The following is a 22,929-nucleotide window of genomic DNA, read 5'->3' as shown; positions in this document are numbered from 1 at the left end:
TCCAGAGTATCTGGCACTATCTCACAGACATGCAGGGAGAACACCAATCCACATAAAAATAAATAAATCTTTAAAAAAAACATTAGGTTTCTGTTAGAGCTTGGGCTGTTGTTTGGGTCCTCACTTCTAGTCCTGTGTCTGTTTTTATGCCAGTACCATAACATGTTTATCACTATGGCTCTGTAATTTAATGTCAAATACAGAATAGTGATAGCTCTTGCAGTGTTTTTAATTATTCAACATTGCTTTGGTCATTTTGGGTCTATTTGCTGACTATGAAAATTTAAGATTGCTGTGTTACTTTCTATGAACAAATGAATTGGAGTTTTGAAAATATTTTTTTTATTTTGTATTTGTACATTTATATCTTAAAGAGACATCATGTCCACAGCAGCACTTAGGAAGGAAAACATTTAATTCCGATTAGTTATAGTTTCAGAGGTTCATTCTTTTATTGTCATGACAAGAAGCATGGTGGCATGCAGGCACACATGGTGTTCGAAAAGGAGCTGAGAGTTCTACATCTTGATCTGCAGGCAACCAGATTACCAGACTAGACTTAACTTGAGTATCTGAGACCTCAAAGCCTGCCTCCACAGTGATACACTTTCTCGAACAAGGCCAAACCTCCTACAAGTGCCACTTCCTACTGGCCAAGCATTTACACACATGAGTCTGGGGGAACATCCCTATTAAAAGTATCAAAATTTATATTTTTGTTTTTAGCAAAAGGGTTTGTCTGAATTGGTTCCCCTATAGCTAGAGTTAAAGGTTTTTGTAATTCACCCAATGTGAGTACTAGGAAACCAAACTTGGTCCTGTGGAAGAGTAGCTCTCTTAACTTCTGAGTCATCTCTCCAACTTCTTCTGCATTGTGGTTTTTAGAGGTCTTTTTACCTTGTGTTTTGTTCAGTTTTTAGCATTCATTTTTCTTTTTCCTCTGTGGTTAGGTTTAACCACTTTAAAAAAAGGTTATTGTAAATGGAATTATTACCCTGTGTTCCTCCTTAGTGTGTTTGTTGTCAGTATATAGGATGTCTACTGATTTTTTTGTGTGTCAATTTTGTGTTCTGCCACTTTTCTGTGAGTATTCTGGTCTAGGTATAATGTTAAAGAGTATCCTTGTATTTCTCCAATGCTGATTTCTGTGCCCCCATATCTGGTTGCACATCTATTATGTGGAGAATCTACTGTCTCAGTGTTATGTAAATATTACTCCCCAATTATTCCATGATTGGTCAATAAAAAAGCCGGTCAGCCAGTGACTGAGCAGGGGATAGAATAGGATTGGACTTCCCCCCAGGCAGAGGAGTGAGAGGGAGAGAGAGAGGAAGTGGGGTTCAACAATGAGGAGAGAGTCCAGGAGACATCATAAGAAAATAGCTGGGGCAGGGGAAACCATAAAATGCAACTATCTCAGGGATTTTGGCTGGGAGGTAGCCAGATTAGTTTAGGTTATTAAACTCATTTAATACTGCTCAGTTGTCATGCCATAAAGTTGTTAAATAAACAGGGAGAAAGCTGCCTTTTTGTCCTGTGACCAGCGTGTAGTATCTTTAGTAGTAAGTTCTTAACATAGGTTAACACCAAGGACAACATCAGTGGCCTTTTTTGTGGGTCTCTGGGAAACATCTGAAGGTACTTTTTCACTTGACATAGTTTTTGGATATATGCCCAGAAGTGGTCGTGTTAGTTAATATGGTAGATCTGTTGTGAATTTTCTGAGGATGTACTATACTGATTTCCACAAATAGCAACTTCCTTTGATTTTTTTTTTTTTTCTGTACTCTTGTGCATCAAGATGTAGAACTCTTTTCCAGCACCATGTCTGCTTTGATGCTACTATGCTTTCTACCATGATGATAATGGACTAAACCTCTGAAACTTGTTACTCAATTAAATGTTTTCCTTTATGAGAGTTGTCTTGGTCATGGTGTCTCTACAGAGCAGTGGAAATCATTAGATATACACAAAAATAACCTTTTATTTCAATACATTGTACGTCACATCTAGTATGGTAAGAAAGGAGAGTGTCATAAATGTGATTCATTGTCATAAAAGCAAGCTGCTGATGAATTGGTGTTTGATAGATACATTAGCAGGGGTGTCATCCCGACCCAGTGTACAAGCCATTTTTAGGGTCCTGAATACCTTAAAGGTAACCTGATGTTTTAAATTATTTCATTTTTGTGCTAATTTTTTAAAAGATATGTTTTGCTTTTTGTCAGGCAGCCAAGCCTTTTTAAAATCATGATTAATTTATGGCAAACCTGATTGGGCAATTTTTTCTGGAATTCTGAAGACGATAATTTGACAGTAAAAAAATTAGGTTATCAAATCAATATTATTTTATGGCATTCATTCCCTTTGGGAACGCCTGGGCCAAGTTGTGGAAGTGGGTGGGTAGGGGAGCAGGGGCGGGGGGGGGGCGTATAGGGAACTTTCGGGATAGCATTTGAAATGTAAATAAAGAACATAATAATAAAAAAAATAAAAAAAATTCCCTTTGGAAACTAATAAAGTGCATATCTTTTTTTTTTTTTTTACTACAAATTTATATATCAGTTTTTTAGAGACCAGAATACTAATCTTGGGGATGATCTTCTCAGGGACCCCAGTGGTCATAAAGATGTCATAAGACACCTTCCGAAGGTCACAGTAGTTTCTCACTAAGTTCATGCTTACTATTGCTGTAGAAAGTTATTTATTGATAGATTCTTTTTTTTTTTTTTGTAGATTCTTGATGTCCCTTTGAATATATGAAGTAGATTTGCCTTTGCTTTTATTAACATACTTGCTATTTATATTAGTTATTTTTATGATTTCTGGGAAGTTTTATTGTTTATAATCTTTTTATGGAAGTGTTCTTTTTCTTCTGTATTTTATATTAAGTTTTTCAGAATTAAAAGTTTTTGAAATGGCATCATTACCAAACAGTTCCAGGAAAATAATTCTCTTATTTATTCAAAAACTAAAACATACAGTTTAAATTTTAAAACATTCCAGAACTTGTGAGTTACATTAAAATATGTTTTTGTGTGTATATATATATATGAATTTATTATGTGCATACTAATATATATATATATATGAATTTATTATGTGTATGCTAATATAGGGAAATTTCAGAACGGACAGTCTTAACATTGTAAAACTATCTTTATTTACTGTTCACCCAATCCCTTTCATTTGTTATCATTTAACATACCTACATGATTATGTAATAACATTGTTTTGCTTTTTCAATGTAAGGCACTTTTGAAATTAAGTGTGAAACTAGAAACTTTTTTTTTATTGGATATATTCTTTGTCTTTCCTAAATTTAACAAAAAGTATACTTTTATTTAATTGAAATTGAAACATATCCTGTGACTTTAACTTTAGGAATAAAAAGGAATAAAATGAAACAGAGGGATAAAATTACCTGTAATCCTACCACAGATTATTATTATTTTATCTTTAGTGTGTGTTTACTATTGTTTTAATTTTAGGGCATATTCTCGTTTTATCATACATTTTTCATAGGCTTACTTTCAATTATGTATACCTCAATATGATTTTTCATTATTTAATTGTGAAATCCTTATTCTTACATATTTAGAATTTGTTTTAGAATCTTTTTAAAGTGTATGTGTTGTGTGTGCCTGTGTGGCTTTATATGTTTGCCTTGTGGCTGCAATGTTGGCTGAGAATAGAGGCCATTGACTCCTATGAAACTCAGGTTATAGGCACTTTAGTTGCTGTCAATGGAACTCTGATCATCTGAAAAAGGAGGGAAATGCTGTTAACTGCTTAGCTTTCATTTCAGCCCTCTTGATTACTTTTTGTTCAGGTAAGAAATATATAATAAGGATTCTTCATTACTTTGTAAGTTATTATTGAGAAGTGGATTTGCTAAATAAAAAGTTAAAATCTTTATATTGGTTTTCATGGTTTTTTTTTTTTTTTGGAATAGGACACAATATTATATAGGCAATCTTATATGTCAGTAGTTTAGGTAGCATCATTCGTTGTACATTTTAAATTACAGATTATTTTTATTTACTATGCAGGTGGTTGAAATCTTACCATCACCCGTGCTTGTTTGTAATGTAGAAATACTCAGGAGAGGTAGCATAATATCTCTCCTGACTCTGCAGTTTAAACTCTGAAGCTCAGTAAATTTATGACTAATACATGCAGTAATTAAAGCTGAAACATTACTTTTAAATATCACAAGAGGTGTATATTAGCTTTTCACTACAATAAGAAAAGAGTAAGTCTATTAAAAAGCTTATATTGTGAAAAAATGTTGAATTTATCTGATATTTTAAATTTATTTCTAAGAAGTATAATCTAGAAATATGGATGAGAAATAGGTATTAGAACATAGAACTAGGAAAATGATAAGATTCTGCTAAGACCAATAGTGCAGCTATTATAAAAAATACAGGATATTATGCAGTTAATTTTAGGCTTTAAATTACAGTTTCTCTAAAATGGTTTAGGTGGTTTATTGACTGAATATCATTTAATTCTATAGAGGCTTATAGTTTCAGTCTTACCTACATGATTATATATAGTTATATGTTGGAATTATCTAACAGCTAATAACCTTGCTCATTTTAACATACAATTCACAAAATAGAAAATTATTTTCTGAGGGAAGATAAGGAAGACATGCAGTCTGTGATATTTGCAAAGAATAGTATGTGTTGTAGTTTTCTGCTTTATTTAACAAAGTATTTATATCATGGGACTATATAGTGAGAAACCAATTGATAAAGAACCAGTAGTGACAGACAAGGCCACTGAATAGATCAGGGCCATGCTGGCTGCCTTTAGGAAACTTGGAGTCATTACTTCTTACCTGCTGTTCAGTGCAAATGCATTTCAGGTGATAAGTCTTCTGTGCTTTCTCTGCAGAAACAGAAAACAGATTTTCTAGAATTATACCGAGATGTCTATGAATCTTTCCTTTATGGAAGCGTTTTAGTCTTAATTTATCTTGAGTTTATTTTTCTATACTGTTTTTAATAGACTTATTCTTTTACTTATATTAGTGAATACTAATAGTATGCCTCTTGTGATATTTAAAAGTAGTGATTCAGTTTTCATTACTGCATGTACTAGTCGTAAATGTACTCAATTCTGGAGCTTAAACTGCATTCTGAAATGCTTGTTTTGTTTTTAATTTAGAATTGAAGTCTTCCACATGATATATTGTTTTCCTGACATTGATTTCCTCTTCCTCTTCCTTCCTCTCTTCTTCCTCCTTCTTCTTCCTTCTTCCTTTTCTCCCTCCTTCTTACTTTTGTTCTCCTACTTTCCTTCCCTCCCTCCCTCCCTCCCAACCTCCCTCCCTCCCTCCCTCCCTCCCTCCCTCCCTCCCTCCCTCCCTCCCTCCCTCTCTCTCTCTCTCTCTCTCTCTCTCTCTTTCTTTCTTTCTTTCTTTCTTTCTTTCTTTCTTTCTTTCTTTCGTGGGGGGAGGTTTCTCTGTGTAGCCCTGTAGGCCAAGTGGTTTTCAACTCAGATATTACCTGCCTGCCTGCAGAGTGCTGGGATTAAAGGTGCCATCACTTCTGGCACATGATGTTGGCTTTTTAACCTTTTATTAGCTGTACTAATCCACTTGTAAATCAAAATACTATGAAAATATGATGAATAGAGAACAGTGCTACTGTACAGGTGAGTAGAAGAAAATGTACTTTTACCATTTCTACTTATGTAGCATATTGATTGGAATTTTGGAATAGAGGAATATTACTATATTTTTTATATTTATTTTTATTCTTTAATCCTTTTTTACAGTCCAGACTTTATCTTCCTACTGGTCTACCCCTGATTACTCTCCATCCCATATCCCCACTGCCTCCCATCTCCAAGAAGATGCCCTCCCCCACCCCCAGACCTCTCTACTCCCTGGGGCCCCTCAAGTCTCTCAAAGGATAGGTGCATCTTTTCTGTCTGAGGCCAGACCAGGCAGTCCTCTGCAGTATATGTGTTGGGCACCTCACACCAGCTGGTGTATGCTGCCTGGTTGGTGGCTCAGTGGCTGAGAGATCTCAGAGGTCCAGGTCAGTGGAGACTGCCCATTTTCCTATGGGGCCGCCCTCCTCCTCAGCTTCTTCCAGCCTTTACCCAGTTCACAGGGATCCCCTACTTCCATCCATTGTAATATTACTATTTTAAAAGCATAATTCTATTGATTTAGTTCTTAGAGGAAACTAATACTAGCATCACCTCATACTATCTCATATGTGACTTAATCTGTTTGGAATAGTGATTTCCAGTGAAGCAAAGTGAATATTAGAACATTAAAGTTTTCTTTCTTTCTTTTCTTTTTTTTTTTTTAACAGTTATGCATTTAAGAATTTGTCTCTAGTTTTAACCTGTTATTCCTTTGTAGAATTTTCTCTTTTTTTCAAATGTTCATCGGATATGCCCTTGATTCCTGAGATGGTAGGATTTTTCCTTTTTTCCCCCCAAATTGTTCTTCCTCTTGGATAAGTTGGATAACTGTAATATGATTTCTGCTTTACTTTTCATTGGAAGTGAGTATACCCAGAACTTCAGACTCCAAGACATTTCTTTCAGCTTCCCTATGGAATGTTGCCTGCGTTTGCTCAGGTTACTGCACTTCATACAAAAGGTTTCTGCATTAGAATAACAACTGCTATTTCTGTTTCAGACTGATAGAATGTAATATGTTCTCTCCTCTTGGAAAGAGTGATGTCTCAAAAGCTTTTTATTTACTTAATTCATATTAATTTTTAAAAAGTTAAGACTGATTTGTACCAATATTGATAGAAGTATGTTAGTCATTTTATTAAAATTCTTTTGGTGTTCGTATTTCAATTTATCCTTCTCAGAGTCAGAGTTCAGGTTTGAGATACCAGTATCAGGTAAGATAGCTAATACTTAGCTTAACCTAGGGTATAAAAATAATGATTATGTCCAATAAAAAAAATGGTAGTTTAGTAATTATACCAACTGATTACTCCCAGGTTATATCCTGTTGTGTGACAAGACCTTTCTTGGGAAATGTAACAGACACATTTACACACCTAAGATAGGGAGTCCACAACAAACAAAACCATGGATACCATCAAAGTCCAACTTGGTGAACCAATGAGTTTTAGTGATATTACTTACAGGAATATGAGTGAGAGGGTATAGCAGAAATGACTCAAACACAGCTGTAACACTAAATCCCACACAAGCATGGCTAACAGCTCACAAAAGTGTGGAACATGGAGCATACTGCATAGCCTGCAGGAAACTCAGTGTGTTGATGGGTGTTCTTTCCAAGTGACTCACTTGGTCTGAACCACTTCTAGGCAGCTTATCTGGATTTCTGCTTCTTCCAGGCAGCTGGTCTGGTCTCAGGGTTTTCTTTGTCTTATTTGAAAGACTTCTTTACATCTTATCTTGTCTAAGAGTGACTCTCAATGATCTCTTCTGTTTATTTATTCTTGGGGAAAGGGGAACCTGAAGCTATTTTTAGCTACTTACCAGCTAGCTGTCTTAAGGGGTTTCCTGTGAGAAATGCAATGTTTGAATATATGGAAATCTGTTATATAACACCGTCTTGACTGTCTTTGGTTACAGAGTGATATTAAGGAAGACAGTTTCCAGTGGCAAGAGACATAGTTTTTAAATCTCTCATCTGTCCTTTGAACCAAATTTTTTTCTTTGGATTGAAGTATGACATTTTAAATACAGTTAGATGCTGCTTGTTATATGATGATAGATTTTTTTTGGGGGGGTACTAAGTTTTTCTCTGAGTAATGATTACTATAATAAGTATTTATTTGAGGTTGATGACTTTGATCTTGTATCAGTTGTGAAGAAATTGTCAAAACAAAGTGTTTCATGCCTGACAAACATTCTGTTTGTTGAGTGCAAGCATGTACAGTGCTAAGAAAAGCAGACCTCTTTTGTTTCCTCATAGCATTTAATATCTAGTGAATAATATTGATTGCGTATAATCATTCACACAGATGTGTCTTATAAATCACACTAGGTACAAACATTATGCATTGTTGAGAGGATGTACTTTGATCATGGCACTAGTAATATCCCGAGCTGTTGTGAACATAGCTGTATGGCCAATCTATTGTTTTGGGCCTGTTTCCTGTCCTGTCATATGAACTTATATTTGTAATTCTAGTGTTCCTATGACATATTTATTCTATAGAGAACATATTTGTATAGATCTCTGGAGTGCTAAAGATGGAGAGCGATAATTATGTAGAACTCAAAAGACATAGAGAAGATCAGAGCAAAAATTTAATTTTTGCTACCCTAGATATATGGTGTTCAGTTTTCTGTATCCTATACTGATGGTGTTCCAGACTTACAAACTGTTGGGAGGCATTGTTAAATATTAAATGTGACAAAGGCATTTATTATTTTATAGTGATACTATCATTCTGCAAACTTATATAACATGTACAGCTATGTGAGTATATCAATAGAAGCTATTAAACATTTATATATAATCTTGAAGCTCTGAAGTCTAAAAAATTTTTTGATACACCTTTTATTAAGGTCCTGTCATTTGTCTGTAGTGAAATATAATGGGACAGATTCTATATGAGCTCAACATGCAGATTTAAGTCTCAGCTCTTTTGTTTATTGTCATGCCAGTATTATTTCTTCTTTTATAAAAGATTAAGCAATGTATTTTGTGCATTCATGGTTCTGTGAGACATGTTCATTTTTCTATTTGATCATCCATATCTGGATGGGTCAGATTCCCTAATTTTCTCACATGTAGACTAACTTATTACCTGTTTGAAAGAGGTGGAATCTTTTGGAGCAATGCCATCTTGAGAAAGCATCTATATTATTAATCTTGTCAAACATTTATAAAATGAATAATAGCAGAAAGTATTTAAAAAATGCCCTTTTCCTCCCCCCATTAAATAAAAGTCTAATTATTAAATGTGGAATGGGATCTGGAGATTGATGGTAAGGGAATTGGCTTCTTATCCTAGTTCTGTTTCCAGAATTAAAGTGGAATGATAATAAATCAAACAATGAGATTCTTCAGGTGTTGTTAAATTCATGTCAATTTACAGATATTGTCTTAGACCCCGAGGCTTACATTAGCTTAGAATTCAGTTGCTTATTGATAACCATGTCTTCCATTTCTTCAGTCATTGTTACTTTTGTAGCAGTGGGTTAAAAATCAGTATTCCTGTTGACTTGAAGAAGAAATATGCCATTTCCCAATAAGTTCTGATTTCTGTGAACAGTAATAAAACCATGATCTTATTTGAAAAGAGCTATGTTCTAATGTATTTGCTACTTAACAATTAAGCTTCACGAGTGATGGGGATGACTAGCGTCAAGTCCTGCTCAGCTAGCGCATGTTTGTTAGAATTGATAAGTAAAAGAAATACTACTTTGAAAGCAGAAGAAATGAGCTTTCTTTGTCTCCTTGAGTTTTCAATTCTATAAAATTCTGGTAATATCCACTTTTGTGTCAAATACTAAGATGCATCCCAGCAAAGTAATGGCATGGTCTCCATCCTCAGGGAATCCCTAGCTTTACAGAGAAGCAAGGCAGGACATTATACTGAAAAAGTATACTATCCTCTTGAGCATACAGAATGGAGTGGAAATTGTCTTTAAGAGAGGCAAGAGGCTTCATAGAAATATTGATTCATGAGCAAAAGTTTTTGTAAAAGTTCCTGTGTAAAAGAGAAGGCAGACAGAAGAAAGATAATTGTGAGAATTAAGAGAAGAAAACAAATAGCTCTGTGGGCATGGGCAGTTGCAACTGCTGTGATGCAATATGGGAAGCATTTGGAGAGGAATCAAATGGAGCTGTAAGCAAAGAGTGGAGGACACCCTAAAAGGAAGCTGCCATGCACAGAGTGCTGGCATTTATTCTTATTTGATAGCTTCAATTTCATATTTGTAATTTTGAAAGATTATTTGGGGTTTATGGAGAACCATGTGGTGGGAACATGACTGTATAACAGGCTAGTGCAGCAAGCAGTTTGAGGTATGCCGTGGTTTTCTGGTGTAAAACTTTCTCTTGACTCATAAATATCCTACTTAAAAATGTCATCAGATTGAATTAAGTAGATTTAATTCATTATTAATACAGTGTGTGTGTGTGTGTGTGCGCGTGCGTGCACATTGTAGTTCATTTGTCTGTATTTATCCATTTGCTCATTTGGATAGATATGCATGCCTGTGGAGACAAGTGGTAGGTAGGTGACTATCTGGATTGCTATTTACTTATCTCTTGTGCCAGAATCTCTTATAGAACCCTGCACTTGCCACTTGGCTAAGCTGCCTGCCCAGTGAGCTACAGATCTTCACGCCCCTAAGCTCTAGAGTATTGCCAACTTTATGGTTTGAATTTCAAGAAACTAATAGCAAACAGTTGAAAGAGAGTCAGTGAAATTAAACCATTCAACCGCTCATCCAAAAAAAAAAATATAATGTACTATTTAACATAGAATATAACTTTATAAGAATGTAAGTAAATAAATTTTTTATATGTACATATTTAATTGTTTGTTACAGGGTATATGCTTGCATTTGAAACTTATAATTAAGGCTTTTCATTAATTCAAATCATGAAACAAGGGAATGGTGTTTTTAAGTATAATGTTAAATCTCAAATCAAGAAAGAATAAACATATTTGTCAGATAATTAAAATCATATGTGAATATAAAATTGTTACTTTGCAAAACTATGCACTTAAGAGATCATTGCAATGCATAATTGGAAAAACACACTAAAAATAGATTTAAACTGTCTCACAAATAACAAGGCATGGAAGATTTTTGTTCTGTACTGCTTTGTGTCGCTGTGATAAAACTGTGTCTGAAAGTAACGTGGGAGAAGAAAGGGCTTATTTGGTCTATCACCAAGGGAAACCCAGGCGGAGCTTAAGGGAGAGGCCACTGAGCAGTGATGCTTCCTGTCTTGCTTCCTCTGGCTTGCACAGCTGCCTCTTGTGCACTGCCCAGGCTCATCCTCCTGTGAATGGTACTGCCCTTAGTGACCTGGGCCTGGCTACATCAATTAGCAATCCAGAAAATGCTCCACAGATATGTTCAGTTCTTCAGTTAAAATTCTCTTCTCAGGTGTGTCAAGGTGACAAAAAAAAATTACTCAATGTACCTTCTTAATGACTTTAATTCATATCCTTAGACAGGAAATAAAGTCAGATTTGAAGAAATAAGAACAATGATACAATAGTCGGGATATAAAATATTATATAGCATTATCTTTTCAACTTCGTATTTGAAGTAATTTCTATTTAAGTACATATAATACATGGGGTGTATATTAGTGATACTGATGTTTATGTATCATAAGAAAATAGTGCAATAAAATTTCTTGTTAGATATTATTTGCAATTTAAACTAATGCCAAGGAAATAGATTTGTTCCTATTAGCCAAACTTCCTATAATTTTATGTAGACCATTTTTAGTGCTTGTAATATTTAGATTGCTAAGTAATTTTATAGTTTATGTATATTACATTTCAATCTTCAGAGTTTAATTGAAATGGGAGGGGCTAGTATGAAGAAGAAGGATCAAAAAGGGTAGATTCATAGCTGGATTTAAAACAACTTTTTAGTGAAGTTTGCTAACGTTTTTTGTCCTGACCCCTCCACCAGCCCCTTCTGCTTGTACAGCAATTAAATACATCACATTATGTTTTTTTAGCATAATCTATTATTCATGTTCAGCCTTAGTGTGTTTTGTTTTGTTAGTGGAATCATTTCTGGCATGTTTCAATGCAGAAATCTTTTTCTTATTTTTTACTGTTTAATGAGATTACAGGTATATTTTAACAACCGGGGTTTCCCTGATGAATTGTTAAAATCACTGGGAGTTAATAGTAACTTTTCTCAGCACTGCCCTGTTTTCTCCACTGAATTACAGGTTGTTTTTAAACTAGACCCTGTGTGTGATTGAGTCTTCAGTGGAAAATCAAGTGAGGAAGAGAAAGGCTCATTAAAGAAACTCCTGGTAACCTCTGAACTTTTAGGGAAAGTTTACTCCAATCAGATCTTCTGTAACTTAAACCTGACTTTAGTGAGGTAAACTATCCAGATATTCTATATAGGCAAATAGAAAGTATATTTTCAGCAATTGAATGAGTTTTATGGCAAACCATGTATAGATTTGTTGTGGAATCAATTTCTCATGTATGTGGGATTAAAACTATTTACACTACCTTCCTACAACTAGGTGTCTGTGGAATATCTTGATATAGCAATTGCTTTGATTTTAAAATTATTTCTGGGTATTTGCTTGGAAAAATTTTGAATATTATTGATAGTTGTGTTTGTACCATATATGACTACTAATTATAGTTGCTTATGTGTTTTAGTTTTTAAAAACTAACTTAATACATTTATTCATTCAGGGAATGAATCTCATGTGCAGATTTTCTACTCTTTACTGTTACAATTTTTACAGCTACAACATCTGTAACTGCTAGAGGAGACAGAAAATGTAGTTCACCTTGAAAATAATCATGGCTCAGGGAAGAAAGAAATTGGGTCAAGCTTAAAATAGATGCAGGTGCAGTGGCAAAAACTTTTAATAAAAAATTTAAAATATTCGTAGCACTGGATTCAAGCTACTTTTGTTCTCTGTTGTTAATGCATTATTAGATTGTAATTGAGCTGGTGCTTTTCAAGTTGGACAAGAGAATTAAATGAAATGTTTTTTTAGGTCTCACTTTGCATCTTCCATTTCAGTTTCAGGTTAATTTCTGCTCATTCTTAAATACATTTGTTAGTCCTTTGGTGATTTTTAGAAATACCATTTATGCGATAAAATTTTTGTTGTATTACTTTGGCTCATTTTATGTGTAAAATTTAATGTTCAACATTTAGCCATTTTCATGAAATCATACTATTGGTAATGAATTAAATGTTCATAAAGCTTTAATAGTATAGTAGATTTTCCTCACTGCAGTCACTGGAGAATAAAATATTGAATAAATGAATTTTCTTTAATAAAAGCTTACTTAAATTTAAGCAGAAAACTGTATAAAAGTTGAGAAACGTTTAATCTGAAATACTTTATATATTCTTCTAGGGAGGCAAAGAATGGCCTGCATTCTTTTCATATGTCATTTAATATTCTGAGTGTCATAATGAGAAGCTATATAGTCATTGTTTGGTGTCCATTCTCCAACCTAAATGTATCAGGATTTTTCTTATAGCTGTTGCCAAATTTAAGGAAGGAAATGTTTGTTTTGGTTTGTAGTTAAGAAGAAATACGCACATCATGATGGGGAAGATATTAAGTTATGCTATACCGTACACCTCTCTCTGGTCCCTGACTGGATGGAGGTAGAGTCTTTTCACACTCCACCATCTTGCCATCTCTCCTCTTTTACATCTACAAACCAAAGTAAACCCTGCTTCATGTTGCTTGCTTCTTGTCAGCTGTTTGGTCATGATGATGATAAAAATAACTGCTAGAGAAAACTGCCACCTAAGACTTGGCCTGTTGTTGTGATGGGCTTGACCATGTGCTAGATAGAGGTCGGGGGGATGTGGGAGAGTTTGTGCTCTCCTATCTAGTGGAAGCAGACCTGAGCCATTCTCAAGAGAATTTGGAAGACCAGAGAATCTGGACAGAAATGCAGACTATGGAGGCTCAGCTTATAGGCTTCAGTCAGAAACAAGGACTTTCTTGGAACTGCCTTAGAGGCTTTAGTGTTATAGTCTGGCAAGAAACTGGTTTTAGTCTTCAGAAGTTCTGAGACATTGGGTAGCTGGATTTAAAAATAATGCACTAATTTGTTGGGCAAGGGAAATATCAAGACAGTAGATAGCATTCTCGATGTGTCATGGTTACCATTTACTACTCTTAGCCAGACCTGCAGTGAGAAAGAGCTGCAGGGAGAGCAGAAAGTTAGGGTACAAGTACAACTTAACCAGGAAGTGGTTGTAAAACAAGTCCAGAGTTGTAGCCAAGGAAGGTGTGGAGAAAGTAGCTGTGATTGTTAAAGAAATTAACACCATTAAAGAGAATTGGCCAGCTGTACTTGAAGACCCTAGGAAATGTGCCCTGAAGGCAGTGTCCCGCTGTTCTGTGAGCCCTTGACAAAGCAAGTCCATCTAAAGGAGAGCTGAGTTGCAATGCTGCCTCAGGGCTTTTCCTGTGGGATATGAACTGCCTAGGGAAACACTTTCTCATACTTATTCTAGAGGGCACTGCATCTCTGGTCCAGTGGAACCATATCCAGCTGACAGGAGAACTTGATACTGGTTTTTCTGACATGAGAGATGGAAAAGTAAAGGAGTCACAGAAGCTTCCCAAAGCCACTGAAGACAGGCAGTGTGAGGCAGTCAGACTTCCTGCATTGAGTCCATAAGAATGAAGCTATGGAAGTGTAACTCAAGTGACCACAGAAACCCCAAGATGTTAGAGAGCCTGGGGCATGGAGCATCCACTTATGGAAGGCTACAGAATGCAGTCTGATCAAGAGTCTTTATGTGATGTAGGTAGTGGGGCTACTCAATGCTGTGAGAGGCTCCTTGAGTCTTCCACTAGTCTCTGAGGACGGCTATGTAGTACCTACAGGATTTGGTGTTTGCTCTGATGGTTTTCAGCTTGCGCTGCCTTCTTGTCCTCCCATTTCTCCTTTTAGGAATGTGAATGTTTATTCTGTGTCATTTTACATTAGCATCAAGTAATGTGTGTGTTTGTGTGTCTGTGTGCGTGCGCATGAGTGATGTTTAAGAGATTGCCTTGAATCTCAAAAATACTTCCAATTTTGAATAGCACTAAAATTGTACCACTCACGAGATCTTTAGAGATAGACTAAATGCATTTTGAATTATGAGATTAAAATCGTACTTTAGATGTTGGGGTAGAATGTTGTGATTTAAAGTTGGGGTGTCAAATTAATGGGTGGTAATCTTTATAGTCAACTGAACTAGATATATAGTTATCATGGAACACTGGTGACTGTGTCTATGTGGTCTTTCCAGAGAGGTTTAAGTGAGGGAAGACTCACTACTGACTGTGTATGGTACCATCTTGTAGGCTGAGATCATAGACTTGAATTGAATATAAAGGAAAAAGCAAAAGCAAGCCGCACACCACATTCATCTCTCTGCTTCCTGACTGCTAATATAGTCTTACGTAGGCTTAACAACATCTTTTGACAGACTCATCATTTTAACTGTCTTCTGTCAAAGAAGCCCTCTCCTTGATTTAGAATTAGAATTTTAAAGTCAGAGGTCTATTTTTTTTTAACTGCTACTTTCTACTACTGTCTCCTTACTAGTCCTGCTAGTGGTCTGAAAATGCCTATATGGGCTGCCTGCTGGTGAACCTCCATTATATGAGGGTGACCACCTGTAGGTTTCTCTGGCTACTATTAAAATGGACAAGAGTGCATTGCCTTTATATTTTGCAAATTGTGTTATAACAGCAAAGTAGATGGTTTGAGCTTCATGTTTATTTCAAGCAGTGCTTTCTAAACAAAACCGAGCACACTGAAAATATTTAAGCCATTCCTTAATGTTCTTTAGTGACATTTGGTTTGAATCTTTTATTTAAAATCTGAATCTTTTATTTATCAGTTTCCCTATTTTGTTTGTATTTGATGGAAATCATCTTTGTTCCAGGTTGTTCTTCAAGAAGAGTACAGGGAAGAATACATTTTTTTCTTGCCACAAAAGTTCCAGTAGAAGTAGTGTTGGTGCTGCCAGGATATGTCTGTTTCCATAAAACAAGCAGAACAAATTCCATGAATCAAAGCCACTAAGTATAGTTTTCAGAGATGGTAGGATATAGCTATTTTCCCTAGAAAAATATCCCGAATGTAGGCACACCCATTGGCCACTAGAAAAATGTTCAAATAAATGCCGCTTCAAACCTGTATACTTCCCTTTTATGGAGTTATTAAAGGGATAGAAATTACTATGGGTATAATCTTTTTTCATTTTTTTTTCTATTTTTGATCTCCCACGTGCTTTGTTTTTAGATTTATTCCTGGGTTTGAGTCTACAGCAGCATCTACACGAGCTATCTCTAGAATGACTGATGGCTTACTGACAAACCTGTAGGATTCAAATTGTGGGATTCAAATATGAAACATTTGTAAAATAAATAAACAGCATGCTTTTGATTAATTGTAGAAAGTGGCAAAATGATGTAGATCTAGAAAAGAGGATATTTTTAAACGGTTTTAACCTGTATTGCTTGAAACCTTCAATACAATATTATAAACTTGTTTCTTTGGTCTTTCAGATATTTTTAGGTTGCTTTTATCAACATCATTTGAAGAATTAATCACTTCCAAGTGTTAAGTGTGTGTGAGAACATACTGAATTCTGGGTTGTAAAAGCAGGAAGGAGAACCCATAGTCTGAACAGCTAAGCCCTAAGCTTCCTTCTTACCTCTATTTGAAATACCAACTACTGTTAAGAAATGGATTCAATTTCAAACTTACCTGCACATTCACTTTTCCTTTCTGTCCTTGCTAGGAGATTTTGAGAATTACTGAATTTAAAACTCAGGTATATGCAGTGCTACGCATTCTTGTTAGTGGGCTAAAGAGCTAATTCTTTGATAAGCTGCTGTTCATCATGTAATCTAATTTTATCTTTATAACATGCCTCTAAGGCTGAAACTGTTACTTTAATTTTATAGATGAGTCCTTCAGCTGGAAAGTAAACAGTCAGTCAAACTTGTCTCTTTCTCTTAAATACTTAATCTTCCTTTGCATGGAAGTGAATTAACTCATCTTTCCCCCTTCCTCTCTCCTTCACTCCCATATGTATATACATACATGGTGCACACACATATACACTCACACACCAAGTTTTGCTCTCTTCACTTCCTCATTGGAAGTTACACATACACATACATACACATACACATACACATACACACACACACACACACACACACACACATACACACACACACACACACACACACACACACACACACACACACACACACACTAGTTTAGTTATCAGTTTGAGAAACATGATACTTCTGCTTTGAAGTATAAGTTATGTAGGCCTTCCTTTGAACAAAATCAAGCAATTTTATCAGTAAAAAATATCATTGAGTCATTGAGACTAAGAATTTATGTAACATTATTTTAAAAAGCTATATATTATTTAATGAGTATTATTTACTTCATAATAGAAAATTCAGATACCTGGAATATTTTTCTAACAATATAGCATTGATGTACAGATTGATGTTCCCCCTTTATTGCAGGAAAATACATATAATTTAAAATGTATATAGTTTTCAATATTTATACATATTTTAATTTTATTGTGCATATTAACAAATATTATTAAAAAATGAAAAATTGCTTTATAACCACTCTTTTTTATGGAATTTTACCATAGGTTAAGAACTCTACCATTATTAGTTTATTATCCCAATGGTTTAATAAAAGCAGTAGAAACCTTCCTGACTCACAAATGTAATACCTTTAACACAAATTTTTGGTTTTCCCAAATAGGGTAGGATATTGAAATTAGACAGCGGGGGATTAATCAAAGATGTATACTATAGCTCAAGAAATAATGTCCTAATGTTTTTATTTTATCTTAAAGATTTATTTATTTATTTTATGTATGTGAGTATACTGTTGCTGTCTTCAGACACACCAGAAGAGGGCATCGGATCCCCTTTACAGATGGTTGTGAGCCACCATGCAGTTGCTGGGAATTGAACTCAAGGACCTCTGGAAGAGCAATCGGTGCTCTTAACTGCTGAGCCATCTCTTCAGCCCCATGTCCTAATGTTTTAATGCTAGAAACTTGACTTTTAGATGCAAATGTACTTTGTATCACATATAGATTTATTGGGAGAAGTGATAACAGGAGAGTCAGTGAACAGGAAACAACCTTAAAAATGAGGCTAAGTCTGGGGCATCATGATTTCAAGGCAGCCATTTCTGTGTTATGAGATCTTATCTTTAAAATGTAAAAATAAATAAAAAATTAGGTGACCAGTTCAAAGACTATTGAACGAAGTTGTAGATCAAATAAGATCAAAGTTCACTGTGTTATGTTCAGCAGTGAACTAACCAATAAGGATCTCTTCTCTTTTTGGAAAGAATTTTGTTCTTCTGGGTAGGACATCAAACTAAGAGTTATGGTTGAAGTAATCTTAGGACCACTAAAAACAGAATTAATGGAAATACAGGTATCTTTATTTCTTATTAACATAACTACTATAAATATATTGATTGATGATTTCAGCCCATAAGTAAGTGTTCATCTTTTTTAATGGGGTGCTTACTTTTGTCCTTTTGATTGTAAGCCTTTAATGACTGAGCTGTCTCTCAAGCCTAAAGGGTAATTTATTTTTTTACAATTACATATATCAAAATGTTTGTGCTTTCTCAGTTTTTAATTTAAGTATACTTTATTAGAATTGTATGTATACATTTTAATAAACATATATATGTATGTATATATATACACACATATATAACAAAATTTGTTTATTTTTGTTCAGTCTGAAGGTTTGAACAGGCCAATGAGTATTGTCATCATCGAGGCATTTTATGGAGGCTCCCATCGACAACTGGTAGAGCTGCTCCAAGAAGAATTAGATGACTGTGTGTTGTACACTCTTCCTGCAAAGAAATGGCACTGGAGAGCTCGCACAGCAGCCTTACACTTCTCACAGAGTATTCCCAGCAGTGAGCACTACAGGTGATGGGTCTCTACTTTGCTCCTAAAGTACTATCAGGTTATTCTCTCCTGATCCATGTCTTCTAGAATTTCTCCATGGATTTGATAGAAAGGAACTTTATAAAATATAGAAAAATTTGAGAAGAAAGTACTGATTACATTTTAGGAGGAAACAGGTAATCATGAATATTTTGGATGTCTCTTATTTAGCCTTTTGTTTTCTGTTTTTATATTTGACAATTTTGTATATGTATCCAGTATTTTGCGATCATACGCTCCTGTTTCCATTACCCTGTTTCTTACACTTTTCCTGATTGATAGGTAATGAAGAATTGTCTGATAGCGGCTCCCATATCTGATGGTCTTGCTCTTCCTGACTCCTTACTGTAGGATTGTAGTGGTCTGTTGTGGGGAGGATTACCTGGGTGATATGAATGGAGCTGAAGGAGATATAGGTTGTTGAAGAAAGGGTATTTTACAAGCAGTAGTGTGTATCTTCGTTCCAGGAACCAGACCCATCTGCTGCTTCCATAGTGAATCAGCTGTAAGAAAGGCAGAAGCTTGTGATTTAAATGTATGTTCTTGCTAGCACTAACTTGAGGGATTTAGAAAGTAAGCTGATTTATACATGAAAATCATATATTGTCTGTAAAAATTCAGATTCTCAGACATGATTATAGTAAGCATCTTAGACATAAGAATAACCATTTTTAAGCTATTAAATTCTGTCTCTGGTTTTTAAGGATATGAAAATTTTTCTCTCATGAAGTGTAAGCCGGGAAACCTTTCCCACTATGCTAGTAGTTTTTGTGTGAGAAAAGAATGTGGCTTTTGATAAAGAGGACAGGCAGAACTGCTGGGTAGGGGGACAGAAGCAGAAGAGGGGCAGGGTAGGGAGGCGAGGTAGAGCTAGATGGGAGGCTGAGGAACTGCTTATGCTGTACATTTGTTGCCCCAAGCAAGATCCCCCCAAATCTCCGGTAAGAAACTTTAGATCATGAAAGATGATTTTCATTGTTTGAGGAAGAAAGATTAACAGTACTACCCAGGCACACTTAGATATTTCAACCCCGATTTAACTGAGGAGGGAAGAATCATCCTGAACAAGGGCGGCATCAAGCACTGTGGTGGGGACCCAGAGAAATGGAGAGAGGGAATGCCAGGAGAATCCTCCTGTTGCTCCATTTCTTGATTCCCATTCAGCATCATGGGTCCAATGCAGGTCCTAGACTTTGCCATGCTGACCGGTTGTAGGAATTGGGAATCCAAATTAACCCTTCCTTACTGAAGTTTCTTTCTGTCAGGCATTTGGTCACAGTGACTGGAAACGTAACTAATAAAACAGCACATGATACTTGTATTAAAATACTATTTTACTTGTGCAATAGTGTCTGGGTTTGGTGGCTGATGATGGGATGGATCCCTGGGTCAGGTAGTCTCTGGATAGTCCATCCTTTCATCTTAGCTCCAAACTTTGTCTCTGTAACTCCTTTCATGGGTATTTTGTTCCCTTCTCTAAGGAGGAATGAAGTATCCACATGTTGGTCTTCCTTCTTGGTTTTCTTGTGTTTTGCAAATTTTATCTTGGGTATTCTAAGTTTCTGGACTAATATCCAATTATCAGTGAGTGCATATCTAGTAACATCTTTTGTGTTTGGGTTACCTCACTCAGGATGATATCCTCCAGATACATCCATTGGCCCAAGAATTTCATAAATTCATTGTTTTTAATAGCTGAGTAGTACTCCATTGTGTAAATGTACCACATTTTTTATATCCATTCCTCTATTGAGGGACATCTGGGTTCTTTCCATCTTCTGGCTATTATAAATAAGGCTGCTATGAACATAGTGGAGCATGTGTCCTTATTACCAGTTGGAAGATCTTCTGGGTATATGCCCAGGAGAGGTATTGCTGGATCTTCTGGTAGTACTATGTCCAATTTTCTAAGGAACAGCCAGACTGATTTCCAAAGTAGTTGTACAAGCTTGCAATTCCACCAGCAATGGAGGACTGTTAGATTTTATTGAAGGGACCCTGATATAGCTGTCTCTTGTGAGGCTGTGCCAGTGCCTGGCAAACACAGAAGTGGATGCTCACAGTCATCTATAGGATGGAACACAGGGCCCCCAATGGAGGAGCTAGAGAAAGTACCCAAGGAGCTGAAGGGGTCTGCAACCCTATAGGTGGAACAACAATATGAACTAACCAATTCCCCCTGAGCTTGTGTCTCTAGCTGCATATGTAGCAGAAGATGGCCTAGTTGGCCATCATTGGGAAGAGAGGCCCCTTGGTCTTGCAAACTTTATATGCCCCAGTACAGGCGTATGCCAGGGCCAAGAAGTGGAAGTGGGTGGGTAGGGGAGCAGGGGTGGGGGTAGGCGGTATAGGGAACTTTCAGGATAGCATTTGAAATGTAAATAAAATATCTAATAAAAAATACTATGTTACTACGTTAGTTAAGTGCTCTGTTCATGTTTTTACATATAAGTTAAAAAAAGACAAAATGAATGATAGATTTGGAAATAGACAAAACTCTAATTGCAGCAAGAGATTTCAATACCTTCTCAGAGAAGGATAGTTGGGATAAGAAGAAGGATGACAGAGAGGGAAGGAACACTGACTGTCCCTTTTTTCTGTAGTATACATTTTAGACATTGTCATACCTTAATTGAATAGGTTTCATTATGACCTTTTATCTGAAAGACATATACTTTGTGCATATAGTTCTCCCCTAACCAACTATTATATCCATGCTAACTCTTGCTGGTTTGCTTCTGTGTCCCTATGTTTATCCTAAAATGTAACAAGTTACATAGTTAACTGCCTTTATGAAATTAGACAATGCTTCAGAAACAGTTAATCCATTTTCTAGATCCTTTCTTCTTGGAAATCCATAAGATTTCTTGTGATTGAGTAAACACAGAGATTTAGTTGGACTTTACAAAGCACAGAGATGTTTTTAGAGATAAAGGGTGTTTTAGGAGACTGTGCCATTATACTGTGCAAAATGAAAATCTTCATCTGGACACTCAGCCCTTCATCAGTCTGCTGTGATGATCCTAGTCCTCAGTCCTTGCACTTGGCCTGCACATCAGCACTAGAGTCAAATTTCTAAACATGAAGCAGCTCTTTTCTTCCCTAATAGAATACAAAAAGTGAACACACTCTTTTACAGAAAGCACTTCAGAAGATATCTACTTAAATTTCACTTGTTGTGGTAACAGAGGTTGACCAACTGGAACTGTAAGCAACATTCAGTAGATGTGACAAAAGAGATTTAGATCACCATAAAAACCTTAGATGAAAGCCCCCTTCCTGGTCATACATAAGGTTTTGAAAATGTCTGTGGTATATAGAAATACAATATGGAAAATTACCTGAAAGTACAATCTGAAACGTTCTTTTTTTTTTTTTTTTTTTTTTCCAATCTGAAATGTTCTTTGGCATGTTCTTTATTCGTAGAGTAGTTGGCATTATACAGAAAACAAACAAACAAAAAGTTTAGAATGCTTAATAGTACTATTCCAAAATGATATTCAGATGTGAACAATGTGGATCTCTGATGTTTGTGCTTGGCTAGAGGCAGTGGTATTCTGTTACTTCTTAATTCATGGGCCTTATACTAGTTATATAAACTTCTTATGAGGAGAGGACTGGATGACATCTTATGTTGTATAAATAACTTTGTTATCAAGTAGGGTCTAGCAACCTTTAATTTGATTGTTCCACTGATCAGAACTGGCTGACAGATTCCTCAACACTTGCTCTGTGGACCAACGTCCTTGTCCTGAATGGTCTTAGAGCATTTTCTTTTGGTTTGTCATCATAACTCTTACTTATTTTATCTACCTTGTATAAACTAGTCTTCTAGATTTGGATGGGGCATAAGTCTTTGCTCCTTTAAGACTCTTCTGAATCTTCACTTTAAATATCAGGAATTGATTTTGAAAAGTGTCGAACACACTAATACAGAAACAGACTAATCCTGAAAACTAAATAATTCAGTACAATGCAGGTATGGTCTCTCTTGATTGCATCATCTCTCCCAACATCCTCAGTCGTTCTGGTGCGTGCTTTCTTTGCTTTCTTTTTCCATCTTCTTTCTTTCTGTGTCTCCCCCAACACACACACACACACACACTCACTCACACACACACACACACACACACGGACGCGCACACACACACACTCACACACTCACACACACACACACACACGGACGCACACACACACACTCACACACTCACACACTCACACACACAC

At 35.7% G+C, this 22,929-nt stretch overlaps 1 protein-coding gene across 6 annotated transcripts in view; it reads left to right on the top strand.

Moving 5' to 3' along the window:
• Positions 1-22,929, top strand: part of Gtdc1 (glycosyltransferase like domain containing 1) — a 345,861-nt gene that overhangs the window by 93,171 nt on the left and 229,761 nt on the right. For 3 of the 6 annotated variants that reach the window (XM_029536415.1, XM_029536414.1, XM_029536416.1), the window contains exon 3: positions 18,485-18,684. The exons of 2 other annotated variants lie outside the window; for them this stretch is intronic. In XM_029536415.1, the coding sequence (XP_029392275.1) occupies positions 18,506-18,684 (179 nt within the window). In that variant the 5' untranslated portion in view covers positions 18,485-18,505. The remainder of the gene's footprint in view (positions 1-18,484; positions 18,685-22,929) is intronic. One more of the 6 variants, XM_021193292.2, reaches the window with a different exon arrangement.

Source organism: Mus pahari, chromosome 3, assembly GCF_900095145.1.
Source record: "Mus pahari chromosome 3, PAHARI_EIJ_v1.1, whole genome shotgun sequence".
Lineage (NCBI taxonomy): Eukaryota > Metazoa > Chordata > Mammalia > Rodentia > Muridae > Mus > Mus pahari.
The sequence above is the reverse complement of the archived record's forward strand: the minus strand, read 5'-3'. Positions and strand labels throughout refer to the sequence as shown.